The sequence below is a fragment of the Miscanthus floridulus genome, chromosome 8 (genome assembly GCF_019320115.1).
Source record: "Miscanthus floridulus cultivar M001 chromosome 8, ASM1932011v1, whole genome shotgun sequence".
Taxonomy (NCBI): domain Eukaryota; kingdom Viridiplantae; phylum Streptophyta; class Magnoliopsida; order Poales; family Poaceae; genus Miscanthus; species Miscanthus floridulus.
In genome coordinates this window covers 31,638,421-31,650,683 of record NC_089587.1, presented here as the reverse complement: position 1 = coordinate 31,650,683, position 12,263 = coordinate 31,638,421, and the positions used below count along the sequence as shown (strand labels likewise).

The window sequence follows — 12,263 nt, the reverse complement described above, 5'->3', positions numbered from 1 at the left end:
AGTCATCACTTGACCGTTGAGATCAAGTAACTGAGGTTGAATGGAGACGACACGTGGCGAGCATCCATTGATCGGACGCTGAGGTCCTGTGTCCGGTCGAAACGACCAGAGCGTTCAATCGTCTCGAGTTTTGCCTAGTGAAGGGGTAACGACTAGTTTTGCCCATGGGGCTATAAATAGAAGGTGGCCTCGACCATGGATGGTGCTGAGCACCTCAGGGTCTTTGTGTCCATGCTTGTGAGTGCTTGGGAGCCCTCCATCTCATATATGCTTGATAGTGATCATCCGATTGTGTGAGAGAGTGATTCTAGTATGATTGCATCGTGAGGTTATATCGAGTGGCACTAGGTGATTGAGTTGCAAGCTGGTGGTGCTTGTTACTCTTGGAGATTGCCACCTCCTAGACGGCTTGGTGGTGGTCTCCGTCGAAGCCCGCAAGAAGCTTGTGCGATGCTCCGGAGAAGAGCTTTGTGAGGGGCATTGTGCTCGCCCCACGGGATCCGTGAAGAGCAACTCTAGTTGAGTGTGTCATTGAGCTACCCTCACTTTTGGGGTAGGTTCTTGCGGTGCCCGACATGCGGGCTTAGCGGGTGATGCCAATTAGCCACCGAACCACCAAGTGAGCGGTAGACACAACGGGGACTAGCGTGTTGGTAAGCACGTGAACCTTGGGAGAAAAATCACCGTGTCAACCTTGTTCTTCCGTTGGTTTGGAATCCCTTTACACAAGCTTGTGATTACTTTTATATACATTGTGTTTGTGTAGTTGCTTTTGTAATTAGTTAGCTTGTGTAGCTCACTAGTTACCTTCTTACTTGTGTAGCGTAGAAATAGCTCCCTTGCGTGGCTAATTTGGTTTGTGTAACTTTATTACACTTCTCGTTCTCAATTCCAATTCCTAGGCTCTCACATTACAAGAGAGTAGAGACGGAACCAAAACTCTTGCCCAACTACGGTGGGCTTGTCACATTAGGCCTCGTTCGTCTGTTCAATGTTGAAAACTCCTGGATCGAGTGGATCCTAGCGGTTTACTGAAACCTGGTCACCAATGAATCCGGCTCAGGAATAAAAACTCTACAACATGAGGCCCGTTCGTTCCATTTCGATTGTTCGAGCCCATCCGTCGCCTGACTCCGAGCCGGAGGGTCAGACTAGTCGCTGAGTTCCGGACCGTGGAATGAGTGGAAAGTTCATCCTCGGCCTGTTTATTTTTTGAGCCAACCTAAACCGGACGGTGACTTCATCGTGGACTTGTTTTCGAAAGGAAAAGGTCCGCATTACCTCCCTCAATTTTCGTAAAAGTCCGTTTTTCTTTCGTGAACTTTAAAACCGGGCAAAACACCCCCCCTCCACTTTTAAAACCGTTCATCTTACCTCCCTGCCCGGTTATAAGCAATTTTGAAGGCGGTTTTATCTTTTTCTTATTTATTTCGACTGAATCTTTGAAAAATCATAGTAAATCATAGAAAAAATCATAAAATAGAAAATCTAATTTTGTTGGACTCCATATGAGTAGATCTACGCAATGAATATATAATATGGTGTGCTTTAGTACAAATTTTTTGTTGTAACTTTAGATCTATACTTTTCTATAATTAAATGGAATAATTCATAGCTGCACTTTCTATGGTCCAAGTGTGGTGAAATTTTTATGGTGGGCTAATTATTGTATGTTTAAACTATAGTAAAAATTTTATACTCATTGGATCATGTATAACTTAGTTATAGATTTTATTTAGGTTTATGCTTGTTAAATATAAAAATCTATAACTAAGCTATACATGATCCAATGAGTATGAAATTTTTACTATAATTCAATCATACAATAATTAGCCCATCAATTAGACCATAGAAACTGCAGCTATGAATTATTCCAATTAATTACAAAAAAGTATAGATCTAAAGCCACAGCAAAAACTTTGTACTAAAGCATACCATATTATATGTTCATTGTGTAGATCTACTCATGTGGAGTCCAACAAAATTGGATTTTCCATTTTATGATTTTTCTGTGATTTACTATGATTTTTTCAAGATTCGGCTGAAATAAATAAAAAAAGAAAAAAAACAAAACTGCCTTCAAAACTGCTTATAACAAGGTCAGGGGGTAAGATGAACGGTTTTAAAAGTTGAGGGATGTGTTTTGTCCGGTTTTGAAGTTCAAAGAGAAAAAACGGATTTTCGCGGAAATTGAGGGAGATAATATGAACTTTTTCCTTTTTGAAACAAGCCGCTCTGATCCACTTGTAATGGGTCATTCCGAGGCAACCGAACCAGGCCAGTAAGGTGTGTGGAGAGCTAGGCTGAATTAGAGTGGTACAATAAACCGACGAGTTTATATATGATGCCGAAAGTGCAAATCATAAGTATTGTGATCTATTTAAGAACGCGGGTAGAATTTCACTCTAATTACTATATACCGCCTTTAAAAAAAATTCTACTCAGCCGACCCAACTGAAAAAAGGAAAATTAATCTGCCACGCAAGCTTAATACTTGATGATATGACCAAATACGGTCAAACGTTGATACTTGGACCATCAATGGTAATTTTTTTTGAAAAGGTAAATTTCATTCAAAGCTTAATACACAGTACAGAGATAGGACAAAAATTGCCCCTCTAGATAGCACAGTTTCTAGAATGCGTCGAAGATACCAGAGAACAAGCAAGAGCTAGGAATGGAAGCCTGACTTGCTTTCTTTATCAGCCACTGTATTTGTGTCTCTACCAATTTTAATAATAGAATGCAGTATGTTGGCCGTGGTAACCGAAAGTCCGCTAGGATTGGCCACAAAGACCAATGACCCAGATTATGAAGCCTTTCCTTTCTCTTGGCCGCAGATGCCAACACTTCATTAGTGCAGCAGCGAGTTTAGCTGCCAGGTATTTATAACGTATTAACGTCGGGTTTGAAAAAGGAATCATATATGTGTAGGCTTGTCTTCAAGGTTACCTTAATAATCTTATGTACATGGTACTATAAGTAATATGTATTGTAGTAGTAAAAAATAACGGTAACGTTACACATCGAAAACAAAAATAAATAAAAAAAGCTCCATCAAATTTTTTTCGGAGACAGTAACCCTCACATTACTGTAGAGAACGCGCTACTCAAATTTCTTTTTGCTGAGGGGAATTTCTCTGAAAAAAATGTGAGAGGAATGGTCGAGCAGCCAATGTAGATTTTACAGGTCCATTGAGCACACTGAAAACCATTAAAAAAATGCTTAGACATGACATGCAGTGGACACAAGGCGACCAAGCATTCTCTTGCTACCTGGTGTGGGTTACTGAGTTATCCATGTCCGTCCGGCACCGTCGTTGCAAGCTTGCACGTAACGTTGCAAGTGCAGTAAGGGTATCTCCTCCTTGGTCCCTTCAGATATTCAGGTAGTATTGTGGATGCATTTCTGGCCTTTAGTGTTTCTGCAGAGAAGTCTTCAGTTACTAGTAGTCTCCCAAGGACAAATGCAGAGTTTGTTTTCCCTTTTTTATTGCTTTATGCTTGACAAATCATATGCAATTATAAATTTCGAAATTCTACGTGGCTTAACCGTAACGTGAGAATCACCCTTTGCACGTAAGCGTTCACTCCTAGGCTCCTAGAGTCCTAAAGCAATATGAATACAGATGCATCACAATTCAGATGCATAACCCTTTACGCGTAATGCACGTAACTGACAATTGTTTCTGTAGGAACCAGCGGCTGCATCACCCTTCAGCAATATTTGTGTGAAACTGTAATATTTTTTTTATATAAATCAACGAGTTCCAAAAATGCCCTAAGTAACTAAGCCAGTAGATTAATAGAATAGGAGTGATTCATAAAAGCTTTACGAGAAGCAAAGTTTTTTTTTTCTCTCTTCTAAATATCTTGGAGCAAACAGCACCAACTAACCATCATTATTCCTGAGAAGAGACGTGTGTGCATGATAAGGGAGCATATCCATTGTTGACGACGACCTGACTGAGATCCAGCCGACTGGCTGTAAAAAGTCTACCAGACCACAATAAACAAACTAATCTCACTCTTATTTACCATTATTAACACCCTAGGCATGATCCCCAAGCTAACATAAAGCACCTCCTTGCCGGCATAATCTACGTTATCCTTCCTAATCCGCTGGGGTTAACTCTTTTTCTTGGCTTGAGATAAGATGCATCTCTGTCTCAGCTAGAAGGCGTTGTTTCCACATGCTCCCCCCATCAGGATATCATGGATTTATCCAAATAACTGACTGATGTCCATTCCTTCCTGTCAACAACGAAGAGACAGAATTTATAAGTAATTAGATAGCAAAAGAAATATCGATATGGTAATCTATCAAGAAAGATCACATGGAGTAAGGATAACTATCACTCGCTCCGTGGCCCCGAGTTGACAAAATTTATCTGACTAAACAAGACGCTTATCTAACCATTTGAATAGCTCTTCCTTTTCTCCTATATATATCCACATAAGCTGCGTCCCTTTGCCTTCCAAACTTTGAACAGAGCTTCATATGAAATGGCAGAGCCTTACAACTTAGCATCTCATGCAGTACCCTTGTGTCACAAGGAGATATGCAATAAACCAGGTGATGATCACTCCGAGTCGGCTTCCTTCTCAGGCGCGTCCAGTGGGTCCTTGTGCTCATCAGCTTCAAATGTGTCTGATGATGCAACTGCTTCCCCACTCGGTCATCCCTCTCAGCCATCCTCAGCATCTTCGAGCACGTTGCATCTGGATGCCGAGGGTCCCCTGTATGAGTTATCCTCACTGCTAGATGACCTTCCAATCAGGTGCATATATTGTCTTCCACTACACAACTGTAACTAATCTAGAGAAAACAACACCATGCTTGTTTATAGTTCAGTTTCCTTAAAAAAAACATAATGGAAGTTTGTCCAATTTCTACAAATAAATCACAATGTGTCACCATGCTTCACAAAATAGTTTTGTAACTTTTACATTCCTGATAACGGTAGAGATAGATATAGCCTCAAAATTACAAATGCTCAAATAAATTTGCGATTTCTTTGCACTATTATCTTGTGTTATACTGGCAAATCTTCTGTTACTTGTTATAAAAAGCTTGCAAATTCACTTTCAGTTTAACGAAAGTTGATACTGCTCTGTGCTAACTAGTAGAGGTTCCCCTTTGCACAAGACCTATGATAAGTATGCAACAGAGTTCAACTTCACATGTATATTTGCTGAAAGGAAAAAAAATGAGTGGATATAAACACAATGCCATGATTATAAAAACACAAATAGTCAACATTACTTTCATAAAATTTACTGCATATGCAAAGCATTCAACTTCATTTTCAAGTAATACAATTTCCACAGGAAAGGGCTGTCCAATTACTACCAAGGGAAGGCCCAATCATTCACATCTATATCTGATGCTACAAGTGTTCAAGACCTTGCGAAGAAAAATTCATATAGTAAGAGGATGAGAGCATGTAAAAGCTATTCAGTAGGATTAGACATGAACCAACGGTCAATCATCATACCAAGGCCAGGCAACAAGGTGATAGCAAAGAAGACCTCAAATGGTTCATTTGCTATAGTGCGAAGAACTAGCAACACCAGCCATTTGAACATCAGCACTAAATCATATGCACACCAGAGCAAGAGAGATGCACTCATGCATATTGATCTGCAACGAAGGGACAACTAGGGTGACAAGTCTCCACTTCCCATTGACCAGCTGTGCTTCGTGTGTGCTTTATACACGAAAAATCTGAACTATGTTTCCTTCTGCGATCAACCTGATTTCTTTTGTGCTTTATTTCACGATCCATATGAAGGTTGATCAATCAAATGGATGTAATGAGAAAGGGTGAGTCATAACAAAGCTCAACATGGCAGAAAATACAGTTATCTTTATCACAATGCCTCCATCGAATTCCTACTCATCAATTATACTCAGCATTCTTTCCATATAAACAAATATCAGCAAAGTGGATGAACCATTAACACATTTTCTTAGCAGCGTTTATCAACACTACACAAAACAAACTATAAATTTTTTTGCGTAGAGTTAAAATGGTGTTGCAGATGACTTTGGACAGAAGCAAAGGCCACAAGATAAGCTCCAGTTGCCCAAGGCTGTGGCCCATTCAATTCTCTTTCCATGTACTCCCTCTGTCCAGAAAAAAAAAACGCAATTCTAGCTTTGAACCTGGACACGACGTGTGTCCAGATTCAGAGCTAGAATTGTGTTTTTTTTTGGATGGAGGGAGTATCTCAAACAAAATGATCTGTTCAGAAGACAAGCAAGAAATTTATGTTATCTAAACTTTATTATAAGGCAAGTTTCCACTGACGTTACATACTTTGAATTTTAAGCATGACCTGAAGGAAATCTCTAAATTTCCATTCACCACCCCTTCCTTTTCCAAAATATAAAAAAAATGCAAGAATTGCCAACTAAAAAGGATGGTGCTACGAACATACGATTTTTTTTAAACCATCAGAGCAAACATGTCCAAAGTGATAATTTTGTTCCTTTGGCGCATGCATTACGTCTACCATTCCACTTTTTTTTCTTCTTAAGAACGATCCAGTAATGATTTGAATCATTTATTGCTCAGCCATCTGGTATAGTCTCCAACAGCATCAAGATCACACTGCAGGGAGGTAAACGACATTCATAAGAAAACTCTAATATCAGCACTTCCAGTTTTTAACAGAGCAACCCACAAATTGAGACAAGGCACAAAAATGAACACTAAATACAGTTCTTTAATGGGAATGAATTCTTACATCTTTTGTTATTCCAAGATGATCAAGTAGAATTATTATACCACCACCCTTTGAAGCATTGAGGGGAACAATATCAATTGTATTTGGATGCATTTTGATAACATGTGCTTTCCCTTTGGTCAGTTCTGAACAATGCTGCCATAGGACAGATGAATCCTCTTTGGCACTGTCAAAAAGAAGCAATTTCTGCATGTACAAGTAAATAGTGTAAATCCAATTGAAATCAAACTTGTCTAAATCTATTTATCTGATTGGTTGAAGATGTTCGGAGTGCTGCTCAACAGTATTTGTTATTCCTACAATTTTTTGTTAAAGAGATCTGCTAAAGACATTTTATGAGCTACCTTGACATTTTATTAATCATACTACATTTCTTACCGCCTGGTGCAAGTGGTAGAGTCTTAACGCCTGTGACCGGAAGGTCCCGAGTTCGAGTCGCGGTCTCCTCGCATTGCACAGGCGAGGGTAAGGCGTGCCACTAACACCCTTTCCTAGACCCCGCACAGAGCAGGAGCTCTCTGCACTGGGTACGCCCTTTTTTTTATACTACATTTCTTCTTTCATCTCTGTTTACCTACAGAACCTCAACAATCTTACCTTATCATCTAAAAAGATAATATAGGAACAGAACCTAGCTCAGTTGCTCGCCCAGACCACCCAAGCTCGTGTCCTCATCAAGGCAAATTCAGGTGCCTATTTCTTCTTAACTAATATAAGTCACCAAGTTCCTCCTAGGTTGCTCAATGTTTTTTTATGTACAGAAATAATAAGGATCCTTACAAGCTGATACTCAGGATGATAATTTGAACCGACAACCTAAGAACAGGTTGACAAGCTTATCCTACTAAACTACTAATAGTGCTGCTTCAAGATTTGTGTTGGTAAGCAGGGCGATCTTCCTGTTCCTGCTACCTGCTAGTGCATTGGATGATCTATATAAATAGACCTACAGTTTGGAGCATTAAGAGTGAGGATGCTATGAGCTTATTATCTCATCAAAGGCTATAGATTTACTACTTCAAAGCTTTTTTTTTTAATATCATACTTCTGTGACAACTTAAAAAAGTTCAACTAATATGCACCAGATACTAACAATATTGTCCAAAATAATCAAAAAAGAAAAGCCTACCAGCCTTATAAATACAATACATCATTATATGCTTGCCAACATTAAAGTAAGAGTACAAGACAAACCTGAATAGACGAACATTCCAAAAGGTCCTCAATTGAATGCATCACTTTTACCTGATAATATGAAATTCAAAATTGCATCAACTGCCTAAAGCCTATCATAGTTAGAACATAAGTCTGTACAGCAAATATCTACAGGTCATACCTTGTTTTCATTATGTACAGTGTGCAACAAGTCAACAAATGGGTGTCTAAACAAGGTTAGACATTGTTCCTCACAGTACGCGACAAGAGGAATTTTATGCTTCAAGGAGTACAGAAATGCCTGCAAAACTTGCAAGTAACATAAATGATGATTTTTCCATGCATAGAGAGTTTTTTTAACAAAAAATGAATAAAAGAGATACATAATTGTTAACAGAGGCGAAGGAAACATTGGTATGAAAAAAAGAGCTCATGCTCAAGGGGAGCGCATTACATGCCTATACCATCCAAAACCAATAACAAATAACACCCCAATTAATAAAAAAATGGCCAATACCTCCAAATAAAGGAATAGTGGGTGCAGAATTAAAACTTCAACAGAAAAAAAAACACATCTAACAAAAGAATATATGATAAAATTACAGAATAATTCAATGACATTATGTAATTACCTCCTTGCAGATATCTAAATCCAGTTCTGCTCTATAAACTTCTTCGCCATCCCTTCCACAGACAAGTGAACCCTGAACCAAATGTAGCAGAAATATAACTATTCGGGCACCAAGTATCATTTGAGAAAAGGGAAGATTCAAAGACACCAGTATATGTTCAGATAAACAAAGGAAAAAATGAGGGGGAGAGCTCAAAAGTCAGTACCACTTCCTTCGACATAATCCTTGCATGATGGCATGAGAAAACATCTTAATTTAACATATTTTCATTTGTATGCGGCTGATGGAATATATATTACATAATTGCAGAAACAACTTACATGGACAGGGCAGCAATTAAAGAAGCTTAACCTTGCCCTGAATAGTTCAAAATTTAAGTATTTAACTATGTCATATTCGCGCAACAAGGCAACATTTCATTCCAACCCATGTAACTTTACATGTTTTTTGATAAGCCATTTATTTCCTAGGAGAAAAATGAATATCAAGCAAAGAGTGTTTGGTCAAAGTTAATGACAAGGAATTCAATTTGGTTATGCTAAACTAGTGAACCACACATACATATATAAAGGACTTCTGAAATTATGTGAAATAAAAATATAAAATATGCTTTGGGCAAATGCATAATATTGGATGGCACACAAGTACACAGTTTTGATAAATAATCTCTACAAATCTTGAATTCTTATTCAAATAAATTGGATATAATTTACCTGCAAAAATACACCAGGTGAAGTCTCTGAAATAAAATCACCTTTTTCATGGAAATCAAGAAGCTTGAAGGTTCTAATGGTGGAAGCCCGACTCTAGATAAAGAACAAAATATCAACAACAACAACAAAGCCTTTAAGTCCCAAACAAGTTGGGGTAGACTAGAGTTGAAACCCAGCAGAAGCAATCAAGGTTCAGGCACGTGGATAGCTGTCTTCCAAGCACTCCTATCTAAGGCTAAGTCTTTGGGTATATTCCATCCTTTCAAGTCTCCTTTTATTGCCTCTACCCAAGTCAACTTCGGTCTTCCTCTGCCTCTCTTCACGTTACTATCCTAGCTTAGGATTCCACTACGCACCGGTGCCTTTGGAGGTCTCCGTTGGACATGTCCAAACCAAAAAAAAAGTAATACGAAATGATAAGATTCGTAGAGGTTGTTGACACGCTTTAATTGTTCGTTGATCACATGATATTGTATTACTTATTATTGGAGTTCAGTAAAAAAAAGTAATTATTGTATAATAGAATTTTTCTTTGGCAGGTTTACAGAGTTACTTAACATAAAGTATAAGTTCTAAAAGTATCTGTTTCATAGATTCTCTCAATCAATAAAAGATATGTAACTAGCCTATATACAATCAAAGAGAATTAGGAACAATTGACATAATAAATTCACTTAATAAAGATCTAAACATCCTCTTATCAGCTTTCATGAGAATTTTCCCACATGTTCCACATACTGTCTGTCTTGGGAAAGCTGGCATGTGATTGGTAAATGGTAATTTTAAAATCATTCTAAGACTAGCCTCCACTTCAGATCAGTGCCATTAGCATTGTGTGAACAAATACCATGAGTGCATAGTACCCACCTTTTCAGTAACCATGATAATATTTACTCCTGTTGCAATTGCCTCTCTCAAAGATACTATTGATTCTTCATGCAGGCCTCCTTCACAATCCACAATAGTACCTTACCAATTTATTCGGAAGAAATTATACACTAGAACTTGGCAAGATTCAATTAGAAGCCAATATATTTCTAGGTGCTCAATCAACTCACCATCTATATCACAAATGATATGGCTTAGTTTGGGTTGATGTTTCTTTTGTAGGATCACTTTCTCTATATTGCTATCAGCCTCTGTATATAGTGAGTGAATCCATAGGTAAGTGACGAGACGTAGATTGGCATTCATTTTCTTTTCTGTAATGGTTAAAACATGCAGAAGAAACTTACCAATAGAATTTTGTAAATGTTCCATACCAGTAGCAATATCATAGGCACTCTTAATTAATCCTTTTCCTCTCCATTCAAGAGTATTTAACATATGTTCTTCTTCCTTCTCCATCTCTTCTTCAGCCACTTTGCTGAGTTCATGGTCAAAGCCCAATAAATGCAATAGCCCATGCACCTATTGAAGTTTAAGTCAGTTAGCAAAAAAAAGTGTGCAAGCTCTTTGGCTGGCATATGCAGGATGCTTCACAAAATACAGCAGTAATGGCAAAGAAGTATGCATAGAGGCATTCAGCTGTTGATACACAATGGCTGATGGAAATACGCAGTTGAGCACTAGTGCATCGTGCAACTTGCCATGACCTGTAGTCTCTATTTTTGCAGGCAGCTTTTAAATTTCAGATACTGCTCCACTAAAATAGTGCCATAAGCTTTTTATGCCTTTGATACAAATTTTCTTAATGTTGTATTTCCCTATTGTGAAGGTTCAAAAGTGCAGTGTGAACTGAACATCACATTTGCCTTTGGAGCCTTGGAGGTACAAATTGCAGCAAAGCTGAACATGACTATATTGATAAATCTGACAACAACGACACAACTATTGATCCATTGATGCAACTGGAGAAGTTGGACTTAAACATTATTAGGAAATAAAGAGAGGAAAACAAACCAACCATGAGAATTCTTATCTCATCAAGAAGTGTGTGGCCCCTTTCTTCTGCTTGCCGTCGAGCTGTTTCAACAGAAATTACTATATCACCCAACTGCAGCTGTCGAAGCAAAACAAAACATATAATGAAATGGGTCAAAAGAAGCATCCAAAATAAAATGACTCATTTGGTAGGATGCCATACAATGGGAATATCAAGCTCTGGGATATGCTGAGACATTGACAGAACATCGGTAGCATGATCCTCATCCCTCCATTCCTTGTTGAGCTTCCTGATGAAACCATCATCACAAAGCAGCAGAGAGACCTCAATGCTAGCATACTTGTTCACATTGCATATAGAAGGATCTCTGGTAATGTAATCTGAGCCTTCAAGGTCGTTGAGGGCCAGCTTCGCTGCCTTCCCAACATCTGTCCGAAGAGTTTCTGCAATGCTCTGCACAGCAATTTGCAGTGAGATGGACACATTTATAATGCCAATTTAATTTAATATTACGTACAAATGCAAAGGGAAATACCACAAAGTGGCTTCAAATGCATACTCAATTTATTCTGAGAAAACCCTGCCTCATCAGTTCAAAACTGCAAAACTAGGCCCCCAAAGCTATTACCAGGATTTCAGGATCGTAGGGGAGGGCCTCCTCTATGCCAATTTGCACGCTGAGCTCGCCAGGGCCCTTCCGCGGCCTCCTCGCTCTCTTCCGCCTCAGCAACATCGGCGGCCGCGACGAGCGCCTTCGCCTCCCGAAGGTCGACGAGGCGTATTGCCGCGACGCGGCTACAATGATGGGAAGCAGGGTACGACCGTGGGGAGGAGGAGCAGGCGGCAGCGACCGGAGAGGGAGGAGCAGCCGCGGGGTGGAGCGGACGCTGGAGGTGGTAGAAGGGAGGATTTGGTGAGATGCGAGCGCGCGAGAGAGGAGCTGATGGAGGCGCACCATCGAGAGCAGCAGCAGATTGGCGTGGTGCGCGCGAGGCGTCTAGAAGGTTCTAGAAATTTTGGCCCGAGGGTGGCTGGCGAGGGAGGAGCTCGACGACGACGGGGCCTGGGGAAGCTGCGAGGAAAAATGGAAGATAGGGTTTAACCGTTGAACCCCAGCTAAGAAGG

General features: G+C 39.4%; 2 protein-coding genes across 6 annotated transcripts; one reads left to right on the top strand and one right to left on the bottom strand.

Annotated features, from left to right (window-relative positions):
- The first annotated feature begins 4,267 nt into the window (after positions 1-4,267).
- LOC136476114 (protein OXIDATIVE STRESS 3-like) lies at positions 4,268-6,110 on the top strand. The gene is made up of 2 exons (XM_066473818.1): positions 4,268-4,781; positions 5,332-6,110. Exons 1-2 carry the CDS (start codon positions 4,507-4,509, stop codon positions 5,663-5,665), a joined length of 609 nt encoding a protein of 202 aa, XP_066329915.1. The 5' UTR covers positions 4,268-4,506; the 3' UTR covers positions 5,666-6,110.
- Positions 6,111-6,255: 145 nt separating this feature from the next.
- LOC136476113 (endoribonuclease YBEY, chloroplastic-like) lies at positions 6,256-12,225 on the bottom strand. 5 transcript variants are annotated; one of them, XM_066473813.1, is made up of 12 exons: positions 11,767-12,225; positions 11,340-11,591; positions 11,160-11,255; positions 10,489-10,663; positions 10,312-10,392; positions 10,121-10,221; positions 9,254-9,346; positions 8,541-8,612; positions 8,090-8,209; positions 7,948-7,998; positions 6,754-6,939; positions 6,256-6,617 (listed from the first exon to the last, which is right to left on the bottom strand). In XM_066473813.1, exons 1-12 carry the CDS (start codon positions 12,094-12,096, stop codon positions 6,567-6,569), a joined length of 1,608 nt encoding a protein of 535 aa, XP_066329910.1. In that variant the 5' UTR covers positions 12,097-12,225; the 3' UTR covers positions 6,256-6,566. The 5 variants fall into 5 exon arrangements, with proteins under 5 accessions (XP_066329910.1, XP_066329911.1, XP_066329912.1 ...); XM_066473814.1 differs by having other exon boundaries at positions 10,121-10,200; XM_066473815.1 differs by lacking the exon at positions 9,254-9,346.
- Positions 12,226-12,263: the final 38 nt, after the last annotated feature.

Coding starts and splice junctions, on each gene's coding strand:
- LOC136476114 (XM_066473818.1), top strand. CDS start 4,507: ATGGCAGAGCCTTACAACTTAGCATCTCATGCAGTACCCTTGTGTCAC. Junction 4,782..5,331: donor CTAGATGACCTTCCAATCAG/GTGCATATATTG, acceptor CAATTTCCACAG/GAAAGGGCTGTCCAATTACT.
- LOC136476113 (XM_066473813.1), bottom strand. CDS start 12,096: ATGGTGCGCCTCCATCAGCTCCTCTCTCGCGCGCTCGCATCTCACCAA. Junction 10,222..10,311: donor TATCATTTGTGATATAGATG/GTGAGTTGATTG, acceptor TAAATTGGTAAG/GTACTATTGTGGATTGTGAA. Junction 6,940..7,947: donor TGGAATGTTCGTCTATTCAG/GTTTGTCTTGTA, acceptor TTGTACATGCAG/AAATTGCTTCTTTTTGACAG.